The following is a 25528-nucleotide window of genomic DNA, read 5'->3' on the forward strand; positions in this document are numbered from 1 at the left end:
TCTTCATCATCTGCAGAGCTAGTTGGCATATAAACTTGTACTACTGTAGTAGTCATGGGCTTTGTGTCTATCTTGGCCACAATAATGCGTTCACTATGCTGTTTGTAGTAGCTTACCCACATTCCTATTTTTTTATTCTTTTAAACCTACTCCTGCATTACCCCTATTTGATTTTGTATTTATAACCCTGTATTCACCTGACAAAAAGTCTTGTTCCTCCTGCCACCGAACTTCACAAATTCCCACTATATCTAACTTTAACCTATCCATTTCCCTTTTTAAATTTTCTAACCTACATGCCTGATTAAGGGATCTGACATTCCACGCTCCGATCCATAGAATGCCAGTTTTCTTTCTCCGGATACGACGTCCTCTTGAGTAGTCCCCGCCTGGAGATCCGAATGGGGGACTATTTTACCTCCGGAATATTTTACCCAAGAGGACGTCATCATCATTTAACCATACAGTAAAGCTGCATGCCCTCGGGAAAAATTATGGCTGTGCTTTCCCCTTGCTTTCAGTCATTCACAGTACCAGCACAGCAAGGCCGTTTTGGTTAGTGTTACAAGGCCAGATCAGTCAATCTTCCAGACTTTTTTTGCCCTTGCAACTACTGAAAAGACTGCTGCCCCTCTTCAGGAACCACACGTTTGTCTGGCCTCTCAACAGATACCCGTCCGTTGTGGCTGCCCCTAAAGTACGGCTATCTGTATCGCTGAGGCACGCAAGCCTCCCCACCAATGGCAAGGTCCATGGTTAAACGTTTTAAGAAATGTAGATTGTAGAGTATTGGTATGACAAACAACTTTTTAATGGTGTGTGTAACAAAGCAAAGTAACTGCTGTCAAACAAATGACTTCTTTAGCATGCTAATCCATATGATAATTGAGCCATTTTAAGATAGAACTGATACAGGTTACTCAATTTTCTAAGTAAAGCAACAGCTAATGTAATGAAGTAAATTGCAAACTAGCCCAAAATGTGACTATTTCATAAACCTATGTTGACTTTCAGAGCATGATAGGTATGGTTTATATAAAAGTAAATATTTTGCAAAGTCTGTGATTCAAGCATAACAATGAAGTAACTAGCAAAAGTGAGCAAGCATAACATCACGATTTTATGAAGTGGTGATTGTCAATAATCATTTTGAAAAAGTTAATAATTTAAAATATAATAATTTAAAAGAAAAGGAAAAATTTTTTTCTAACAACTTCTCAATTAATTACTTAAATTATAGAAGGAAAATAGAACATAGGATGTGTTTTGTCCTCCCTTAGATGTAAGTTGAGAACACAAGCTTAGGATGTGTTATCTGTTTCTCAGGGACTTGGAGGATTCATAAAAGGTAGCTCACAAGCTGTATGGAGAAAGAAGTGAGAACATCTACCACAATGTCTCCTCCCCTTTCCCTTTTTGTAATAGAGTATCATGAAGAATGCCACACATAGTGACTTCCCACCCTCTAGCTTAAATGTTTTAGTGAAAGTGGTTCATAAGGATACACACAACAGTGCCTACAGTTGTGACTAAATGAGTGAGTACTGAAATGCAAAATGTTTTTGTGCATTTCTCTTTCAGTTACAGACTGAAAACCTTAAATCACAAAATTAATTTTGTTAATCAAAAATTTTATTAAATATTTCTATGTCATTTATGTATATGATTTGTAAAAATCCGCTATATCATGTTTTTCCATATATATATTAATTTTGTGGGTCTAGTTAACCAAAAATTTTGTTTCATGTTTCTATGTTATTTATGTACATGATTTCTAAGAACCCACTAAATCATGTTTTTCTTTATATACATTAATTTTGAGGGTTAGTATTAAGGGAAATTTAACTTAAATCAGTTTCATTTAAAAGAGATCAGATGTAGTAACATCACATGTTCCTAATAGTTATTTTGTTCAAAAATAAATAGGGAGTGATGTGGCAAAACCAGCACTGGATCACCATGAGAGACACAGAGTTGAGTGAGTGTGCTGGGACTTATCCCAGTTCACTACTACCAGTGCTACATCATCATATCACACCTGTGCTTAGCATACAAAGAATTGCAACATAATCTAAGAGTGTATGCTTCAGTATATTAATGTTACCATTGTGAAGTCTTACAATGATCAAATCAATATGTTTCGCTATGTATATTGCTTTAAGAAAAAAATAAGTGGCACTAAATAATGAAGCTAGAAAGCTAAAAATTGTTCAGAATGTGCAAATGTATGTCACAATTGAAAGTTACAAGTCTCAATTTGACTGGGACAATATTTTAGTCAAAATTGGAATTTTTACAAAAAATTGCAGGTGCTAAATATTAGACTCAGGAAGATGAAAATTCATATGTCGTCTCAGTTTTACATAAAAACATTAACTATATGATTCCATTAAGCTGCCTCTATTAGTTTTCAAGTCATTTACCAAAAATCATTTTTGGAACAAAAATATCCTTAGTCATATTAGATTAAGTATCATTTGTATTTGTTATAGGAAGTTCTAATTACAGCACTTAATTACAATGATGAAATAATACAGCTGTACCAAGTTTCAAGACTTTATTATAAATGACAATCATTACAACAAATCTTAAAGAGGCAATTCAGAGATCATGTTCGACTGTCGGTTCCATTCTAAAAATTCCAGCCAGCGAAGTTTAAATGCAGTTGCGCTAAAACTTTTTCATTAACTAAATCAAACTTAACTTTATTCATATAAAAATTAAGAAGACTGTAAATTGTTAAAGAACAGAGATATTAATTAACATGTGACTGAAAAAGAGGTCATTTAGATGTTGCTACCTGTGCCTAGACTGGTTGATGATAGATGTTCCTTTCGGAAGTCAACTGTGCCAATATACAAACACAACCAGTGAGATACTTCACACTGAGATATCAAGCTGCCCACATCAGTCAAACACGTGCGAGCATTGTGCCTTGGATGGCGTAACAGTCACACAGCTACAAAACGCATCTTTGGTAAAAGTAGGAAGGGAACTCACAAGGAATTTACACCAACCAGGATCGCTTAGATTTCATGGAAGTAACTTTTTGTGTGTTGCCTATAATGTTAACAAAACTGCATGGCATGTGGTGAGATTATTTTTTACTTTTAAGGCGAGCAATTAACTTCGATGATTAGAGGTCATGATGATGGACCAGTGTACTTGGAACTTCCTGTAGAGGTCACCTTTGAACTGTAGATAGTGCTGTTTCCAACAAGGACATTATTATTATTATTATTATTATTATTATTATTATTATTATTATCAAGGATATTATTATATTTTGTGTGTGTGAATGTTTACAGAATATATTAATCAGTTACAATTCAAAACTTTTATTTATAGTCACAGTTCCTGATCCCGCTGAATAAATAGCAAGTAGGAACATTTTCCTTCAGTGAATACGAAGAATAATGTGAGTTTGCAGACTGGAAATTATGGTCAGCATGTATTTCATTATTATCTGGCTGGCCGAAAAAATAGGATTAGGCTCTTGTAAACAGCGAAGAATAATTATTTATTTGCCTGCTGCCCACAAGTTGGTGATCATGCCTACATAAAATGCTGTGCAGAAATTGTAGCAGAGCTGGTGTATGATGTGGCTTCTTTCACAGGAATCCCTGCTTGTGATGAGGTAGAATAAACATGTGACAGGACTAGAGTAGGGTGTGCTGGGTGAGTCAATTGGGCAGGGCTTGGACCTGGGTCTTGTCCATGGTTTGACAACCATGCCTCCATCCTTGCTACCCTCCCTGTTTTCCTTTCCCTGTTGCTTCATAACCTGGGTTGTGAGTAACTGAGTCCACTTTCCCTTCTTCCCTTTCTTTCCCCTCTCTCCTCCCTGATGAAGGAACATTTGTTCCGAAAGCTAAGCTAGGAACATAAATTTTCAGTTCTGTTCTGTTTTTTGTGTATCTATCGGCTGTACTGAGCTGAGGTAAGTACTGGCCAGCCCCTCTATCTCTTTGTTTGGATTTTTTTACTTACTGTAGTGTATGATGCAGTAAAGAATTCTGCAGTTTCTAGCATTGTATGTTTATTAATTTATTAGGGTTAGTGCTCTGCACTAAAAAAGTTCTCTCTTCTTGGCATAAAATACTTTGATCCTTTATACTACCCAGTTTTTCTTTTGGCTTTCACCATTATTGTCCATAGCCTGCTGTAGAGAAAAACTTGATGTAGTGTGTTGTAAGAATTACTTTAGGAACAAATTAAATTTCTTATCTACTGTGTGCCATTGACAAACTTCTTCCCATTGTTCATTCTGTAAGTTCTCTCTCAATAGTGTGATTGAGTCAGCATTCATGTTTCTGTAAATGTTAATTTTTCTCGACTGTGCTAAAATTGTTTGATGGAGATGCTTTAACATTGCTATTTGACCATCATGAACAGACAATGTATTTACTTTAGGGATTACATCTATTTCATGAAAGATGGTTGAATTTAAAAATGAGTTGTGCTTTGTCTTTCTATTCTTGTCAAAATGCTACTTTGGAGAAATAGATCAAAACTGGACATCACCGACTCAGTCAGAAGTATCCAAGATGAAATCAGTATTGAAATACACTATGATTTTACAATTATTTTTATTATATATTATTAGTACTCTCTATAATTACCTGATGAAGTATAAAACATTTTGTTTGAGGATAGTAAACTCTCAGAAATGTTGTCTTGTATGTTCCCATGTTTATCACTGAAGCACAGCATTTAAATAATTGCTCAATGCAAAGTTTATCTGAATCTGTGACTTTAATCCAGTTTTTGTATATATCAGGGATTCCACCTTTCATTACATTTTGCCTCCAATTATGTGATGCTACCTTATATTGTTCCAGGTGCATCTGCTTAATTTATGTGACTTTCAAATGATTATCAGTTATATTTAACTCAAGGTAAAAATACCTTCCAGTTTTTCAGTTCCCTGTGTGATGTGAGAAGCTCATCTTTTTCATTTAACAACCTTCTAATGTTTTGATGAAAAAGCCTAAACATACTTTGAATCTTACACCAAGTTGCTCTTACTGTATATGTAGTTATTCAGCAGCTCTGTCCTTCAGAAAGGTTTAGATTAGAAAATATTCAAATTTGTATTATTTGAAAAAATTTTACATTAGGAAAAATTCAGATTTATGTCACACTTTGTGTGGAGTGACATTATGAGGGATGATGAATCAATCACACCCTTATCTGATTGCTGCATTTTGTTGAATGACTACTAAAGTTCTGCATTTGCACATCAAAAGAATGCATCAGCCAGGTCTTATCATATCACTCAAAGAGCGACACCATATCATATTAATATAAGGGCAATACTCAGTGATGTGTAAGGGCTATGGTCTGAACCATTATTAGATCAGCCAATTATCATTACATGATATTCTTTACCATTATTCAGTACACATTCCACATGGATCGCAGACAAAAGACTACAAAAATTTGTTTTATGATGTAAGATTTTCTTCAATTACCAATTAAAGCATTTAACAGAAGTAAAGACTAATTTTTTTTTTTTATTTTAATCTGGTGCAATGAAATTTGAAAACACATTCTCAATTTTCATCATTGCTCACATTCAAAATGAAAACTAGTATTTCATTTTTACATAAGTATCTTAATGTTCTTTGGTTTTGGAACTTTTGCTTCTCAAATACTTCAGTAGTCTGTTACGTTCACTTAATAAAAGAAGCAAACAGGTCTTGAAGTCAGTGATATGCCAATATACAGGTAACAAGATTAACATAAATGATCACAGAATTAGCTTCCTAAAGAAATCATTGCAGTAACTTGTATTATATGGCACTAAAATTACTGTATAGGATTACATCATGAAACTCAGTGCCTGGTGGAGAGAGATAAAGAAAAGAAAGATATCTTCAAGGATAATGAAGAGATGAAGACTACTACAACATAATTTTACAGCACACAAATTCTATAAAAGTATCTTCTTACGATTGACTTGGTGGCTTCGGCAGAAGCATTTCATCAGAAGGTGAACTTGTATCATCAGCTTGAACTTCACTAAGTTGACTGTGAAGTGGTGATTTCTCAAGAGATGTCACTTCACCTGGATGTCCTACATCTGCTTGACTGCTACTAACTGCTTCGTATTGTGACATTCTTTTTGAGCATACAGATGCAATGTCCTTTAAGATGACACAGAACAAAAATGAGAAAACAATTAATGATTTAGATATCACAAAATCATGAAAATCTAGTGAACAATAAAAGGTAAAAATTAAATGAGGAAAACAATTTGGCAATAAATCATAAGCTATGACAACTACCAATAGCCACATAAAAATTTCAGCACTAAACTTCCTGTCATTATCTTTTGCTATTTAAGGAGGAAATTGGAATAGGGAAAAGATATAATAATGTCAAATAGACTGGTAATATGACACTGAATCAATTGAGAATATCACTCTAAGTACTACTTGCTAGAAAGTCATCAGTCCAGACGCAAGGCTAGTCCAGTATACCAAAATTTCTCATTTTTCTCGCTAAAGTCCAGAATGGTATTTAACGCCTCTCAGAAGCCAAGAAACAAGGCATCAACATAGACAATGCAGTCTCCTTTCCCTGGGGAAGTTGTGGACAAAAGGAGTGAGCCGAGTTTCGCAATTGCTAAATTCTACACAGGAAATTTTTTGCCTCAAAATAGGTCATAAGATACAGGAATAACATGTATTCCATAATTCTGTAACAGAGTGACACTAGGAATATATGCCTATAATTATGTGCATCTGTTTGCATTCTTTGAAAGAGGAGCCACCTACACATTTTCATCACCATATAAAACGCTCCAGTGTTCCAGCAATATACACTAACTTGTTAAATGATACTGAGTTAGTAACTGATGTTCAGAAATTAAATGTAGTGGATGTGGTTTGTACTCTTCATTCTAGGTTGGCATATGTCAACACATTAATTCATTCTGTTACAGAAATGAAAGCCAGAGTCATCAAAAATATAATTGGATCACATAGCAAAATTACCTTGACACTGATGAAAGTTCAACATTCACAAATTCTGAGACATCAAGGAATCACCAGTTTACTATTGGAGGAAGTGTGGGAGGCAGAACCTATAGAGCCAGACCTAGGCATGAACAAGTAAACAGAGCCAAATAGGATGTATGTAGCAGATGTTATTCAGAGGTGAAGAGATGTGCACAGGATAGAGTAGTGTGGAGAGCAGCATCAAACCTGTCTTCAGAAGGAAGAGCACAATAACAGCAATACAAAAATCAGATGCCTGTTGTCTGTCTGATGAATTATGCTGTCTACATTGTCCTTTTAGTCAATGGTATGCATAGCTATGTACATTCTTCTCATTGCCATTAATATTTTCGTTTATTTTGTCATTTATTTACCAGTTGGATCTGCTCCTCAACTTATTCCATGTAAGATTTTGACTTTTGCCCTGTCATTTGTCTCTCACTTCTATATGAAACTTTCTGTCACCTTGTTTTTCTCATACAGTCTTTATACTTTTTTTTAAATTTTTTTCATGTTTCATTACTTCCTCCTAGGGAGGAGGGTGGACAGTATTAGGATTTTCTTATATGCCCCTGTTCAGATACAGGGTAAGAGCAGTTTGTTCTGTGTTGAATATCCATTATTTTTTAGTGTGATGCCAGTATGGGGGAGGTTCTTTTATCTCACAATTGGGAAGGTATTTGGAGGGTAGTTTCAGGGATTGTTCTGGTATTCACCTTACAGTAAGGGAAAACAGTGTAAAGCCCTGATGACAATGTATTTTGCCAAAGTGAGCACAGCTGCTTCTTATCCAGTAGCCTACCTTCAAGCTTATCATAAAGCTGGGACACAGCTACATTAACCATCACCTCAATCAACTCTCTGGGAGGTTTCCAGTTCGTGTGCTGTGCATGTAGTAGTTGGTCTTCTCTCTTCAGTGAGTAGTTGTAGTTCTCATGATTGCCTGCGCATTTGACACATGTGGTCTCACTGTGGTAATATTTTGTCTCACGACTCTCTTGTTAACACTTAAAGCACTAGGGCTTTGTGTCAAATACAACTGGGAGAGGTTCCCCCTTAATTCAGAAGCCTAAGAGCTTATGCAGCTCAAAGACATGGTCTAAGTTCTTTCTCCTCCCATTTGTTCTCAGCTGTATCATCTACTGGAGTGAATAGCTGTGGCCTTGTCTTATTAATCTGGTTGTGTACATCCCCAAACCCAGCACATAACAGTCCATTCTGGACTGTCTGTTCTTTGTACAGCCACAGTAGCCATTGAAGGAGTGCCTTGGCTGTTGACTTCTTCTTCTTCTGTTGCACCATATTCTCTGGTGTACTGACAATTTAATTTTTGAGATAAGGCTTCAGAGCCTTATAATTGTACAAGCTTCCTGCCTGGACTTCTAGCATAGAGTCATTGTCAAGATTTTTGACACTGATCTCAAGTATGCAATGTCCTGCAGATCAGCATGAAACTTGATCCATTCTACTAAGTGCAGAAGGAAGGTGCTGGAGCCTTCAGGTGATGGTTATTCTGTGCAATTTATTAGCTTTAATGTGCCATCTGTAGTGCATCTAAAGCAGGATAAATCACTCTTACTCAACTCATAGTTCTCAGCAGGCCTGTCCAGCTCTTATTCCAAGTTTCATCAGGCATAAATCAATTGATCACAATTCATTGTGTCATTTAGTCACTCAGGTGCTTTGGTGAGCAGGACTGCTGAAGGTCCCTTTGTCTCCTTAGGTGGTTTCATCCCTCCCCATGGTGCGACCAGTCAACAACAATTTTCTTTCACTGTAATACAGCAGGTACAAAAATTTTGCCAAGATACACCCACTCCACATATCTACCTGCTTACCCTCTCCAGTGTCTCATTCAGTTTTCTTGGTAGGCTAACAGTATTTTCTGGCATATTCTTTACTCCAGCTCTGCCTCCATCTTCTGTCACAACTGTATCATTTTTCCTTTGCCTCCTTTATCTCTATTGTACTCATCCTATTTCCAGTTCCACATCACATAACACTGATCTCTGTTCTCCCACTTCCCTTCCTTGAACATTGCTTGGTCTTTGCCATCCTCCTACACATCTCTTGAGGATATCATAGTACACTCATTACAATAACTGAAAGCTAACAAACAAATAATGTATGGTTTAGAGGTAACAACTCACTGTATAGTTGAGGCGTTGGGTGCTAGGTAGATTAAGTGTGAAGTTGTTCCATGTTCTGTAGTGAAACATAGGTACAGGAAACCATGCAAAGCAGTGAGAACCAGGTTTTATTTAATGTCTTTGAGAAGACTTTAGAAAAAAATGTTGCTACTGTTACAGTAGATTACAGGAAAAATGTCTCAGTTTATCAGAGTTTCTGTGTCAGGTGTATTATGCACACAGAAAGAAAAATGTGACAAAAGTAAACTGTCTACTCTTGGTAAGACAAGAAGAAAACAGTCATGTGTGACAGGAAAAGTTGATAATTTTGTAAAAAGTGCTCCACAGTCAAAGGTGTATATATGGTTCCTTTATGGTTTCATGGATGCTGTTCTTATCGGGTCCTCATCAAAGTAGCAGATGACAGCTCCAGTTGTAACTAGATCCCCCAAATTGAGTTGAGTTGAGAGATTATCAGTAGATTGACTAGCTCAGTACTTGATTTTATGGTGAAATATCGACAATATATTTTTACATTAGACATGGCACACATATTTTTGCACTGCAGCTGCAGATTAAATGCACCAGTAAGGTGATGTGCTACTTGTGAGGCAGCTGCAGTATAAAAATATCACAGTAATTATACATGACTATTCAACAGAACATGATTTATTAACAATTGGAAGAAGACTCTATAAAGTAACAACGAACACAGCGGAATACAAAGGACAATGTTTACTTCTGTGTTAAACTTACACAGTGTATAGCCCCCCTCTTCAAATTTCCATGCGAGGACTGCCCACAGAGAGGTTATCAGGAGGAGGATGAAAAAGGCAAATGTCAATGAATCAGAGTGTGGAACATTAGAAACACGAACATTGTAGGGAAACTGGAGAATCTAAAAAGAGACAATGTCAGATTAAAGTTAAGCTTGGCAAGTATTAGTGAGGTAAAATTGAAAGAGGACAGAGATTTCTAATCAGATGGTTTGAGGGTATTAGTCACAGCATTAGTGAATGGTGTAACAGGTGTAGGTATCATTATGAGCAGAAAAGTAGGTACCAGGGTCAGTTACTAGGACTAAAACTAATCCAACATATTTACTTCTACACCTATGTGACCGCTCTGCAATTCACACTTAAGTGCTTAGGAGAGGGTTCATACAACCACTTCCAAATTATTTCTCAACTGTTTCACTTTCAAATAGTACATGGTAAGAATGAATACCTAAATCTTTTTGCCCTAGCACCGACTTCTCTTATTTAATCAAGATAGTCATTTCTCCCTATGTAGGTGGAAGTCAATAAAATATTTTTACATTCAGGTGAGAAAGTTGATGATTGAAATTTTGTGAAAAGATCACATCACAACATAAAACACCTTCGTTTTAATGACTGCTACCCCAACTCACCTATCATATTTGTGACACTCTTCCCCTATTTCCAAATAATACAAATTCATCTAACTGAAATTTAACATAAATTTTTAGTACTCATGTGGCAAACCTTATACTTTTATTGTTCAGGGTCAACTGCCACTTTCAGCAGCAACAGATAACTTGTACACACTATTCTGTAATTTGTATTGATCTTTTGATGAGTTTACTGGATGATAAGCATCACCCCATTTGTGGATGTCCTGTCAATCAAATGTTATGTAAACCTGCAAACGATCTAAGAGGGCTGTTCAGATTGTCTTCTAAACCATTTATAAGTACATTAAGGACAGCATAGCATCTATAACACTTCCATGGGGAACCCCAAATATGAGTTCTGCTTCAGCTGATGACTTCGTATCAATTACTAAGAACAGCAAACTTTCTATCAGGAAATTATAATCTAGCTGCATAGCTGAGATGGAACTCTACAGGAACACAATTTTATTACAAAAATCTTGTGAGGAATAGTGTCAAAAACCTTCTGAATATCTATAAATATGGAGTCAACTTGAAATCCCCTGTCAACAGCATTCAGTACTTCATGTGAATAAAGAGCATGTTGAGTTTTACAAGAAAAATATTTTCTGCATCTGTGTTGGCCATCTGTCAATAGATAATTTTATTTGGAGTATTTCATAATGTTTGAATGTTCTAAAATCCTCCTGCAAATTGATATAAGTGATTTGAGTGTATAATTCAGTGGATTACTTCTGTTTCTATTCTTGTGTACCGGTGTGAAGTGGGCAACTTTAAGAGTCTTTAGGTCTGGATCTTTCATACACAAACCACAATTGTTGAGGTCTATGAGGAAATGGAGAGAATATATGAGGAAATAAGCTCACCAGACAAAAAATTAATTGCCCCTAAAGAAATCCTTACAAGCATCATTTAATACCGCATAATTCCACTCCTAGACTTGATAACTGCATGGATTTGGTTAGTAAGTGAGTCCACAAGTTTGTGCACAAATGTCAAATCCAGTTAAGCCATTCACTGACTGTCTAATCATGCAGTTCCATCACATTTTGGGGCTGCAGATGTTGGTGTTTTACTCCATCTTCCAGCAGATTTTCTATGTGGTTCAAGTCAGGTGATTTTGCACGCCAATCAGATGTTAAAGGATGGGGTAGCATTCAGAAAACCAGTCACATATTCTTCCAGCCCAATGAATATTGCTGTTGTCATCTTTATGTGCTTGTGTCAGCAATGGCCTCTTGCAATGCGCCCGACTCCAGACGTTCACTGAGTGTAGTTCCCATCACAATGTTCTCTTGCTAACAGGTGTGATGGATCTTCATTCACTGTCTGCAGCAATTCCTGTTGGGTTTGGAGTGATTTTGATTCACAAGCCATGAAATGCATCTCAAGTCCCTCTCAGTCAGGATCTTTTTCCAACCATTATTCTTACGTCATGTTTCATGGTCACATATGTTACACTACTGCTCGTCGACATGGACAGCCAAACGTGGTCGTCCATTTTTGCCACTCTGTCACGTCCTTACATTTATCCATGTTTATGTACAATATCTACTTGAAACATAAATGTTTCACTGACTGCTACTACCTGATGCTCATGCAGAGGCAGTAAGCATGTGGTTGAGCAAGGGACCCAGTCACGGTGCCATCTGTAAAGACAATGATTCATCTGTGCATGTGCACTGGGGTGATTAATTTTTTTGTCTGGTGAACTCAGAAGAATATACAAAATATAAAAATTTGATAGTCCTTGGTAATTGGAATGCTATTACAGTGGTGGTAATTAAGGTAAAATTACTGGAGAATATGGGCTGGGTGAAAGAAAGGAGGGGAAAGAGAGACTTCTGGACTCTACCTTGGACTGTAACTGATTGTAGAGAATACACTCTTCCACAATCTCAGGAGAAGAAGGTAAACTTGGAAAAGACCTGCAGACACAGTGAGCTATCAACTTATTTTTGATTAGAGAAATATTCAGAAATCAAATCCTGAATTGCAAATCATACTCAGGTGTGGACATTGACTCAGATCTACCATAGTAGTAATGAAGAGCTAATTTAAACTGAAGAGCATCCAGGAAAAGAAGTACACAATGTTGGAAAACCAGGAATTTGAAACAGAATGAGGTAAAATGGAAATTCCACAGACAGTGACCAATGGCCTATGTAAAAATGCCAAAAGCATTTCAGTAAAAGAGGAATGGAATACAAAAAAGAAGGAATTATTAACAAACTATGGAAAATCCAGGATGGAATAATGACAATATTATGAAAAGGACTGATTGCTTGAATACCTTCTTCTGAATTAGAACATACAAACATGCAAATGGTAACTCCAAAAGCGTACTTGTTTAGAAGTTTTTCATTGTGCCTGTCTGCAACTCAACATTTCCATCATGTGGTGAATTAGTTAACATGGTATAGTGAAGGTAGAGGACCCTTGGATGAGTCAAGAAATACTCGTGTTGATGGATAAAAGAAGAAACTATAAGAATCTTATGAATGAGTTAGGAATACAGCAGTATAGATTGCACAGGTATGAAATTAACAGGAAGTGTAAACATGCTAAACTGGAATGGATGAGAGAAACATGTATTCATGTTGTGAAAGATATAAGCACAGAAAAAGTTGACATGGCATACAGGATGAGTAAACATATTTTTTGAGAAGCAAAATATAAAGCTCCAAACCTACACAGTGCAGATGAAAAACCTCTAGTGAATGCAGAAGAAAGGTCACATATGTCAGGAATCCTCAAAGGTTTATATGATCTAAAGGAACTGTCCCACAGTACGACAGAAGAGCAGGAATACGGTGATATAGAAGAAGTGGGTGATCTTGTAGTGTTGTAATAATTTGACAGAGCACATAATGATCTAAACTCAAGCATGTCAGCACGAGTCACTGATACACACAGAGATACTGAAATCACCATACATGAACTCTACAGACATCAGATATTGATACAGAACTGAGGAAAAAGCTGTTCTGGAAAATGTGTCAGAAGTACATAATTTTACAAAAATAAAACAGGGACAATAGGGCATATGAGGCTATGAGAGAATGTTAAAAATGAAGTGGACAGACAATTATGAAATAAAGAAGTACTAAAAAGAATATGTGAGGATAGAGGTCTATGGGAGACACTTGTCAAAAGAAAGGAGAAGTTGGCAGTGTCAGGTAATCAACTCAGTTGGTCTCAAACTCTGCAGTTACTATTTTTGCACGTGTGTTGGTTTTTCTGCCATTTCATATTAGCCTTATAACTGTGCTGCTCGATTGTCAAAAACATGCATATTGAACATTTACTTTCAGTAGTAGAATAAGAATCCTTAGATTTAGGAGACAGGTTGTAAGAGCATATATTGACACAGTCATATTTTTATCTTCATGGTGTAAAGAGGACACATGCAAACAGGCAATAGCACATCCTTGCAGCACTGTCAAGAACCAATTAGTACACTGTTCTGACAGTAACATACACAGGTGGCAGCTGCGAAGTTTAAAGAGGTTACATCAATAGCTGGCTCTGACAACTTCATAAAAAAGCATCTGCTGATTTTATTCAATACCAAATGTATTGTATCTCACTCTCTCTTGTTTGTGAGCTGTCATTAGGGTAAGATGTACCTGCTAAGAGATCATTTCTGATTACTGAGTGACTGAGCTTAATCCATGCAACACTGTATAAAATAGATTTCATAAGAGGAAAAAATATCAAAAATTATTAGAAACTAACTGGTTTTGTAATGAATAACCAAGTGGTAAATGTAAACAAGGAATTTCATTACAGTTGCCGTGTTTGCAATTAAAAAGATTTTGTTCATTTTTGGGGTAGAAATTTTTTATTTTTAAAATCATTGTTCCTGTTTAAATCACTAATTGGTTAATTAACTCATGTATAAATGATAAACATACACTTATACTTTCAGTTAACACACATACAGATAAAAGAAATGTACTAGAATTTTTCTCATTAAAAATTCAATTTAATCTTTCTAGGAAATCCTACAAACAAATGGGGGCTGGTGGAACATCATCTCAATAGAAGAGTAAGCTGAGACTTTCTTTATTCAGACTCTGTTAGTGTCACAAACAACTAATGTCTGCCCAATGATTGTGGAATTCGATTAAATGTGCTACGCATGTTAGATGTTTTGTTTGCATGGTTATCTGGGTACATTTTTCAGCTGATTTCATCACAACACTGGGCACATTTAATAAGATTATTGCCATGGCAATGAATATCAGTAGTGATATTTCTCTTAATTGTTTTACCCAATACGGTGCATGACTGTTGGATTACAAGCTATTCTGTTAATTCAGTGCTCTAGGCACATTGTAAGGTTTCTCAAATAATCTTATAGCAGCATCCAGGAATAGGTAACCTGGCACTAGAGTGAACAGCAGGGGATGACAAACCAACAGAAGCACACCAACTGTAGATTATATAAAATAGCTGCAAAAATTACATGGGGATGAAAAGATTAATACAAGACAGATAAACATGAATAACAGCAACAAACCAGTCACAAGACCTACTGGAAAGAACGTGTATAAAAGTTTATGCTGTTTGTAACAGATCATACTAAAGGCATAACATACTATTATATTCACAATTTAAAGGATGCTAATTTAAATTAAAATTTCAGGACAATCCCCAAGCGGCATGGACAAGAATGGCATTTAACGCCATCAGTCACTTGACTTACAAATAATTTAAACTCAAGATAAATCATAGCAAAGGTGGGGCAATAAATCAAAAGGGTGTATAAAATGTGTTTCCAATTGTAAGATATTAATTAAAAATTGCAATCTCCAGATTACCCTGTTCCTTTTTCAGTAAATTCCCTCTGGATGCATTATTGTCACATAATATAAAATATTTAAAATTCTAAATTAATCTACCTGCTAAATTAATCTAGCTATTCCATCATTATAAATTTAATACAAAGAAGATCCAGACTAGAATAAAGCTATTTTCACAATACCACATGATTGCTAAGATCTGAAATTCATTCATGATCCAATCAAACTGATTTACATTTTAATCAATTACTTGATCTGAATTGTTTAAATGTTGTGTAATCACTGAAATACTATTTCCTAGTACAATATACGCAGGTCAAATATTCAGGTCGATTTCATAAAAAATATCATTAATGTTAAATTACAATATTGCACATATACAATATGTATGATAATGTCAATGATGACATGCTATAAAAAATGAAAAATAAAAACAGAAACAGTAGTATCAACAATAACAATAATAAAATTATAACAGTCACAGAAAAATGTGAACAGCTTAGAACTACCTGAGAATGTCTTTAACCGAGGAGAGAAAGCTGTTTCATTACACACATGTAATAATATTAAAAAATTATTGAAGAGAAAAGAAGAATGAATTTCCTCTTTACCCATCCAGTATCTACAATTATGAAAAGATACATAAATTCCATGAAAACCACTTCCTAACTGTGCAGATGCATGATTAAGGATGATGATGATGATGATAATAACAATCATAATTATAACAATGATATTCAAGAAATAAGAGAAATAATTCAGTGACTCAATAATAACAAAGTACTTGGAGAGGATGGCATAACTGCAGAAATATTGAAAATTGGAGGAAAAGACTTCATGAGAAGAATTTATACACTTTTAACAGAAATGTGGGAAACTGAAATGATTCCAAAGGAATGGAAGAAAGCTATTACACATCTGTGGTATAAGAAAGGCGATAGAGCAGAACCACAACAACTTCAGTGGCCTGTCTCTTCTTTCAGTTATATAGAAGGCTTTAACCAAAGCTCTCTTAAACATAGTTGAATAGCAAACAGATCATTTGATTGGTGAGTATCAAACAAGCTTCAGGGAAGGTAAATCACATGCTGAACAGATCTGGTGTCTGAAGACAATATTAAGGAGATTTCAAAACACCAACCCATTTGTCACCCTTGTGGACTTTAAGATTGGACTGGATTGATGGGGTTAAAGGGACCAAACTAAGAGGTCATCAACACTCTACCCCACTATATATGTCAAGCAGGGAAGAGTCTTCAGAGAGGAAGGACTCTCAATGCTAACCTGAAGTACCCATATGTAAATAAAAATCAATAAAACCAAGAGACAGAAGCAAGTAGAGGTGAGAGATGGGCAAGAGAGTGAAAGTGAGTGAATTTCTCCACCCAGAAAGCAGCTGGAGGCTGCCAGAACATGTTAGGTGATGGGAGATGCACCCTCTGCATCCATCCAGTGTTTCCTCACCTGCCATTACTACAAGACAAGTAGCAACTTGGACAAGGTGATAAAATCTCAGAAAAAAGAACAACAATGACAAGACAGTAAACCATCAACAGATGTAAAAGAATAAGAAGAATTAAAAAGGTGGGAAGGGCAGGAGCCAGGCCAGACCACTGAGCGAGGGCAACCACAGGCCCCCTGAGTCAGAGCAGATGATGGGGCAAGCCTCCAATACCTCAAGTGGCCAATGAGCAATGAGATCCATGTGTCCTACCTCGCGGACAGGAGTAAAAACCACCTCCACAGGTAAATTATAAAACCAAGTCAGCCACTTTGGCATTGTCCAATAGGTCCAAAGGCAGAGTGTCAGCAAGTTTAAAGTTTCACCATAAGCCAGCCAAACTGGGATAGTTCACTAGGATTTGGGTCACTGTCAGATGGGCATCACACCAAGTATTGAGTGGATCCCCACGTTAGAGGACATGGTCATGCATCAGACAAGTGTGGCCAGTGTAATAGTCAACAGAGGACAGTACATTCCCTGGGAGAAGCATGAAGGGAGAGCTGATATGGTCTTGGCCCCTTCATTGCATGAGGCTTGTTTGGAGAAACCAGGCCAAGCCAATCTGTGATCAAAGCCTCCAATAATCTACAGCACAGAGTCGACTGAAGACCTGGTTCCAGTACCTCCATCTCCGAAGTCGGCATCCTGGTAGCCAACTTGACCAAGTAGTCAGCATGTTCATTCCCTGTGATCCCATTGTGACTTGAGATAAAGACAAAGACAATCAACTGTCCAGTTCAGTGGAGATCAGAAAGGACATCCTGGATAGTAACAACCATTGGGTGTAGAGGGCAGGATTAGTCGATAGTGTGAAGACTGTTCAGGGAGTCACTGTTGATGAAGAACATCTCACTGGTGCAAGAAAGAATGCAATGGAGGGATTGAGTGATGGCCACCAATTCCACAGTGAGTACACTGCAACCTTTTGGCAGGGAGCATAGTTTATTGCACCTTGCATGTGAGTAGGCAAAACCAGTTCATCCATTCACTGTAGAACCATCAGCGTATATCACATCCAAACCCAAAAATGCATCAAGGACATCTAGGAGCAGACAGCAAAAAACCATGAGGTCAACATAGTCTTTCAGTCCAAATGATAGGTCGAGACAAAAATGCAATTGTTCCCTGACAAGAGGTGACAGTAGAGCAAGTTGGGAGTTCAGAGCAGAGTTACTGTATTAGAACTGTGATCATGACTCCAGTCCTGGGCCACTGTTGTGGGAGCTGGATCTCCCTACAAGGAAAAGGACACAATAGGTCAAACACTCAGGCAAGGAGTGAATATGTATCACATAGCTGAGCAGCAGTTGTTGGAACCTGATCTGCACTGGAGGGACTCCAGCCTCTGCAAGTAGGCTGTTCACAGGGCTGGTCCAAAAGACACTTGTCACAAATCAGACTCCATAATGGTGTGTATTGGATCCAGTATCTGCCACACTCCCATAATCAAGAAGGAACAGGATCAAAACCTTGAAAAGCTGCAAAAGTCTATAGTAGTTTGTGCCCAGCTGGTGTTACTGAAGCACCAAAGAGTATTAAAGTGTGAGCAGCACATTCACTTAAGGTGGTGGTGATGGGAAAGCTACATCAACTGGGAATCAGTGATAAGACTTGACCACATTGAACAATTGGTCACTGAGGTAGAGTTCTGGCTCTGGATGGACAGTACAATGATGACAGAAGTGCATGACACAGGTCTCGGTGGCTGAAAACTGGAAGCCATGGTGTGAGAGCCCAGAACTGCACCATGCAGTCAGTTCTCAGCAAAACCTACAGTGGAGGAGTAATAGTAAATGCAAAAATCATCATAATACTGGGAGGATGAGGTTGTAGACCCCAAAGCTGCATCTAGACCATTGATATCCATTAGAAAAAGGTGCACACTCAGTACAGAGCCCCCTGGGAGTAATGTGGGTTGCATCTTCTTGAATCTGGAATGTATGGTGTGATAAGTTGGGGACAAAAATAGAGTGTGAGCTCTGGTAACCCCATTCACGTATGGTAACGAGGCTGTGATGGCGCCACAAGTCTTTTACAACTGAAGGAAGTTAGTGATAAGGTCCCTGAAACAAGGGCAAACAGGTCCTCACAAATATCAGAATCATCCAAGGAGAAGAGTAACAAAAAAAGAAGATCTCCGAAACAGAGGAGATTCCAGTGGCCTCATGCCATTGGACTCTGCATGCTCCGACTCTGTACCTGAGGCAGAGGTTCTGGTGGCTCTTGTGGCAACAGATTCCCCCCACCCTCAGGGGACATAGGAAGAACATGAGCCCTACGATCAGCAAACTGTTCCTCCTCCAGTGACTGGCTGGTATCCAATTACAGACCAGCAGAATCCTGGGAGGGGGCACTCCACCGGACCCTGGTGATAGATGCCAGAGGAGGGTGTCACTTCTCCAGCTGCAGACTGGGGATCAACAACCCTGGTGGGTTGGGAATCAACACTCCCAAAGTGGATGTGGAGGAAAGTAGGAGGTGGGCCCTCAACCATTAGCAGAGCATGTGTAGTTGAGAGGCCCTGAAGGGCAAGGGTGCTCTTACTAGAGATGATGACATCACTGTAGCTATAGCAAATGTCATTGTCACATGTATAGGACATGAATGATCATATTTCTCCTTAGCCTCCTGAAATGTGTGTCGGTCAAGTATCTTGTATTCTTGGATTTTCTTTTCTCTTTGGAAGAGAGCAGGGGAAATGGTTCTCCCTGAAATGTGCATAGGCAGGCAGGGGGAGGGGCACAAGGAGTGTTAGTGTGGATCTGACATCCACAATCCCCACAGACATGTCTGGTGTTACAATGTGAAGACATGTGGCTGAGTCTCATACATTTGAAGCACTGAGTAGGAAGAGGAACATAGGGTTTCACATGGAATAGATACACCATCATCTTGACGTTTTCAAGCAACAGGTCACCTATAAAGGCCACGATGAAGGCTCCATTACCAACCCTGTTGTCCTTTGGTCCCCACAAGACGTAATGGACAAAATGCACACCCCGTCGCTCCAAACTGGCACGTAACTCATTATTGGTCTATAAAAGGAGATCACAGTGTAAGATGATACCCTGTACCCAGAATCACTTAACCCCTTTCCATTTTCAAAATTACTACTAGGTCCCCAAACCTGTCTTCAAGATGTTCAACAAGGAATATTGGCTTTGTAGTCAGAAGAGAATCCCCATTGGTTCTAGAACAAATTAAGTATTATGGAGCGTGTTTCTCCTCCCATTTCTTAGCCCTACATTCTTCCCACAGCACTGTCAGGGAAGGAAAGATTGTGGGGTCATCTCTCTTCACATTGTAGTAATCCCTTCCTTCACAAGAGACTGCTGGAACTATGCAACCATCAGTGGAAGAAAGTTTGAGCCACTTCATCTGTGAGTTATGCGCCTTGGTGTCACCCACTCTGAAAGGGGGCTCTCTCCATGGACACCAACCAGCCACAGCAACGGCTAGCCAGCCAGGTAACCTTTCCTAGCAATCCCTGTGCCCTGTCCATGATGGACACACACTGTTTGGCATATGTGGGATGTTGACGGCACAGGCACCAAGAGTGCGACCCCGGTGTGGTCAGAGGACTGCCACCATATAGGTACTTGACAAACAACCCTCCTCCCCCCCCCCCCCCCCCAATAGGACAGCTACCATGTTGGGTTTTGGGCGTATTACTTTTGCCAGAAAGAAACTATGCAAAGACTGAAAAGCAAATAAGGTGGAATGCACACTGTGGTGCGTGATCCTCCTCACATGATTTGCACTTCTGCAAAATTTGGAAGAGGAAAGCTACGTCAAGCCCAACAATAGGGAACATGTAGTGAAGGATGTAAAGTTGTATAAAGTGCCAGAAGAGAAAAAAATAGTGTCAAAAATCATAAACCAAATCCACATATGGTTGGCACCAAGAAGACAATGGGCATGATGAAGAAAAATGAAGAATAATGATATCCGAATTTTTTTATTTGTTAATCACCTGTGAATCTATTTTCACAAAAGTGTCTCATATGTAAAAGAGAATATTATCCTAATATCCATATATCAACAGTTACATACTTCACTCACCTCTGGTAGTTCAGCATCTTCAAAATCTGTATCCCATGAAGCGGTATCACTACCAGAAGAGCTGGATAGGACACCCCTCAGTGGTAAATTCCTACAAAGCAAATACTTGAGTCACAAGAATTAAGATAATGATACTTGTTAAAATGCTGAGAAGCATGACATATATGGAAGCTTTCAATGAAACTGTGATGTGCATACAGAATTTTTCCTATTGCATCCTTGGCAGTGAAAGCATTAATACAAAGAGTTCCTAAACAGCCACTGTTTAGCACTGGACACTGAAACACTGGATCCTATAATCTAGTTTGTACACAAAAGAAAATATACGTACTGTTTGACATTACAATTGCAGTACTTGAGTATTTGTATATAAAAGCAAAATAACAACAAGATAAAGAGCAAAATGAGAATTGTTGACCATATAAGCCTTCTATGTGGGAATGACCAGCAAAAAACTGTCCATTCGTATGAACGGACACAGGCAGACAGCGTTTGTTGGTAATGAGGATCACCCTGTGGCTAAACATGCCTTGTGCACGGCCAGCACATCTTGGCACAGTGTTACACCACCCGGTTTATCTGGATACTTCCCACTGACACCAACCTCTCAGAACTCTGGAGATGGGAACTTGCCCTTCAATATATTCTCTCTTCCCGTTACCCCACCAGGCCTCAACCTCCGCTAATTTCAAGTTGCCGCCCCTCGTACCTCACCTGTCATTCAACAACATCTTTGCCTCTGTACTTCCACTTCGACTGACATCTCTGCCCAACCTCTGCATTTACATATGTCTGCCTGCGTCTGTATGAGTGAGGATGGATATGTCTGTGTGTACAAGTGTATACCTGTCCTTTTTTCCCGCCTAAGGTAAGTCTTTCCGCTCCCGGGATTGGAATGACTCCTTACCCTCTCCCTTAAAACCAACATCTTTTCGTCCTTCCCTCTCCTTCAGGCATTTACATATGTCTGCCTGTGTCTGTATGTGTGCAGGTGGATATGTGTGTGTGTGTGTGTGTGTGTGTGTGTGTGTGTGTGTGTGTGTGTGTGTGTGTGCGCGCGCGCACGCGCCAGTGTATACCTGTCCTTTTTTCACCCTAAGGTAAGTCTTTCCACACTCCCGGGATTGGAATGACTCCTTATCCTCTCCCTTAAAACTCACATCCGATTTAGGAAAAGGGGTAAAGTTCAAAATAGTCACCCAGAACCCCAGGTCAGGGGACGCTTATCGGACTTCTCATACCATATGAGCATTCTGGGTGACTTTTCCGAATTCTGCCCCTTTTCCTAAATCTCTCCAGTCCTTTCCCTTCATCCCTCTTCCCCTTCAACCCTTCTGCCAGGAGAAGGAGCTACTGGATCCAAAAGCTTGCATACTTAAAACCTATTTTATATGTGTGTTCTCCTGCTGTCGCTTGGAAGGTGTATTTTATCTATCCAGTTACATTAAAATGAGAATTCTACCTGCTTAAAGTGACAGGTTGGAAGGAAGATGTCAAATACATTCTTAAAGTAGTACCAATGCACTGGATTTCTGAATACAAGACAACCTTTAAGTTTCATGCACCTACGTCCGCTTTGTGTAAGGATCTGCAATAGGTACTATATTTGTGAACAAAGAGTTCACAATGATGTAAAGGTGCCTGTGATTATTAATGAAGCCCAGGCTAAATTAATCAGGCAAGGAAAACACTGATGACAACATCTGCAGCATATACACAATGGTAAAACATCGACGTTGTTTCTGTGGTTGCCTTCCCACATATTACATCACACAAGTCTGTGGCAGTTTCAGCACCCCACACTTCCACACCAGGGCAGGTATTTACAAGTTGCTATGGCAGACTACATTTAGTAAGAATGCCAATCTGTGCTTAGCTCATGGCCCCAGTAGTTCTTTTTTGTATCCAATTACGCAAATAAAACTATGAGCTTCTCATTCAGAGAGAGAACATCAAATGTTAGTTAAAAGTTCACATTTCAAAACTTCAGACAACATACAGGAGTGATTATTTTATCAAAAGGAGAATTGACTCAAGGGAATTGTAAAATTGGGAGGACACAGAATGCCTCTCCAGTATCTTACTTGGTGATAAAATCTTATTTTGAAAACATCTGCAACTGAGGATCATGTTGACTGAATTAAAAATCCACCGCAGTAGTAAACAATGCATCTTTTTATTGAATGACTAGTGCCACACATCCATGAATTTAATAAATTACTTGGTGATATCTGATTATTGGGCTATAAGCTCCTGAAATGAGTTGTGCAATGAATAGACAAATGTTTACAACTGCAGCATATTTTTAATTCAACCACCATTCCCTTGATGAAATGAAGTTCCAGCACTCCCATTAACTCACTCAATCATATATCTTTACCTCTCCCTCTCCCTCTCCCTCTCATTATCTTTGGTTTCTTTCTCATCTCCTTTTCTGTTTCCAACTTAACTCTTAATGGCACTAATCATTCCCCTTCTCATTTCTCTTTCACTTAACCCAACTTTACTTTTCACTCTGATCTTATATTGGCTCTGGCCTGAAGCTAGTACAGTTAAACTATCTATGATCTAATGCTCTCTGATAGCTCCCACTTAATCTTTCCACATGTACATCTACATCTATACTCTGCAAACCACCGAGAGGTGTATGGCAGGGGGGGGGGGGGGGGGGTACATCCCCTTGTACCTATTATTAGGGTTTCTTCCTGTTCCATTCACGTATGGAGCACAGAGATTGTTTGGGTGCCTCTGTGTTTGCAGTAATTATTCTAATCCTACCCTCATAATCCCTATGTGAGTGATATGTAGGGGGTTGTAGTATATTGCTAGAGTAATCATTTAAAGCTGGTTCTTGAAAATTTGTTAATAGACTTTCTCGGGATAGTTTACATCTATCTTCAAGAGTCTTCCACTTCTGTTCCTTCAGTAGCTCTGTCTTCCCTCATTCTCACAACAGATGGGTTCCTACCAACTTGGGGTCTGAGCGACCTGTCACTCCTTCCCAACCTTCCCTAATGTATCGCTCTTTTCTCCCTCAGGAAGAAACTAATAGTTTCAAAAGCTAGGAATAGTACTTTCACTTTTAAGTTTGTTCATTCGCAATATTGGAAGTTTACCTTCTGCAGATTGGTACTGACCACTTATTCAGTCTCCTTGTAATTTTGAAGTTTTCCTATACTTACGTTTTCTTGAGTTTCACTTAATATATCTCATACCACTATATTATACAACTATAAGCTAACACAATTCAAGAAAAACTGTCAACTTTTCTTCAAATGCTCTGAAAACAAAAAACTGCATTAAAATAAGGTGATCATGTGTTAATATTTAATCATGTTTGAACGAGAAGACAAGATGACTGGTTATTGAGGAGATTACTCTTGGTATGAAAAAGAGTTTCTGATGAGATAACAGAAAGATGATAAACTAAAAAACATACTAAAACATTATTTTCTTACGGGTGGCTTGGTGGTTTAGGAAGAAGTTCTTTTTTGTAAGTTGTATCTGCTTGATCAGCTTTTGTTTCCTTCGGATACCTCAAGGCAGGTGATTTCTCAGGTGGTTTGAGTCCATCTGGAGGAAGCGAATCCATTTGGCTACTGACACCAGTTGCTTCAGACTGTGATATGTTTCCTAAAGTTACTGGCGCAGCCTCCTACAAAAGGTGAAAAAAAGGTGCTTAGTGCTGTTTCAACATGTCTTGGGATTAACTTTTTCATTTTTTAATTGCACCATCTGAGTTAAAATGAAGGAAATACATAATTTAAAAGTAAAAGAGACTACTTATCAAGTTGCAGAAGCACTGAGTCATCCACAGGAACACAAAAAAGCTTTCATACACTCACTCTCTCTCTCTCTCTCTCTCTCTCTCTCTCTCTCTCTCTCTCTCTCTACCTTTTCATTCTTGGCCATAGTCTGGCCCTGGCAATTCATTCTGGTGGTAGTTGGTTGGTGGTCATACCCACATACAGTTCTGTACAGAAATTGCATCAGAGCTGGTATATGACATGGCTGCCTTCATAGATGGCTCTACGTCTGATGGGATAGGGTAACCTGTGACAGAACTGAAATGGGATGTGCTAGTTGGGTGAATTGAGCAGGTCTTGCTCTTGGGTCTTCCATAGGGATGACTCTCATGGCAATGGGTTGGGAGAGGAAGTGACACAGGAACAGACCAGGATGTTGTACATGTTGGGTGGGTGATCATGATTATGAATAGCAAGTGCCTGAATTGAGTGTCCCTTTATCACCCAGTAGCACTCCAAACAGGAGCAACTGAACACAAGGGCTGTGATTATTTGTCGTCATGACTGGAAATAAGTGAGCTCCTACTCTTGATCCTTCCCACCCCTTTTAAACTGGGAGTCCACTGCCCATCCAACCACCATGAACATCACAGTCCAGTCCTATACCACTCCCATTCCCAACACCTAGCCAGAAGGGCCATATGCCTACGAAAGACCCAGATACAAGAGCTGTCTGATCCATCCACCTGTCCATCCTACTCCAGTCCTCTCACCGGCCTATCCTATCCCATCTCAGCAGAGGCAGAGCCACATGGGGAATCAGGTATGTCATATACCAGCTCTGCTTCAATTTCTACACGG

The 25528-nt window shown here is 38.5% G+C and overlaps 1 protein-coding gene across 1 annotated transcript in view; it reads right to left on the bottom strand.

Moving 5' to 3' along the window:
* Nucleotides 1–25528, bottom strand: part of LOC126176507 (uncharacterized) — a 403754-nt gene that overhangs the window by 90989 nt on the left and 287237 nt on the right. Inside the window, exons 10-12 of the mRNA XM_049923663.1 lie at nucleotides 24380–24576; nucleotides 20922–21012; nucleotides 5956–6149 (exon numbers count right to left, since the gene is read on the bottom strand). Coding sequence (XP_049779620.1) covers nucleotides 5956–6149; nucleotides 20922–21012; nucleotides 24380–24576 — 482 coding nt within the window. The remainder of the gene's footprint in view (nucleotides 1–5955; nucleotides 6150–20921; nucleotides 21013–24379; nucleotides 24577–25528) is intronic.

Source organism: Schistocerca cancellata, chromosome 3 (genome assembly GCF_023864275.1).
Source record: "Schistocerca cancellata isolate TAMUIC-IGC-003103 chromosome 3, iqSchCanc2.1, whole genome shotgun sequence".
NCBI lineage: Eukaryota > Metazoa > Arthropoda > Insecta > Orthoptera > Acrididae > Schistocerca > Schistocerca cancellata.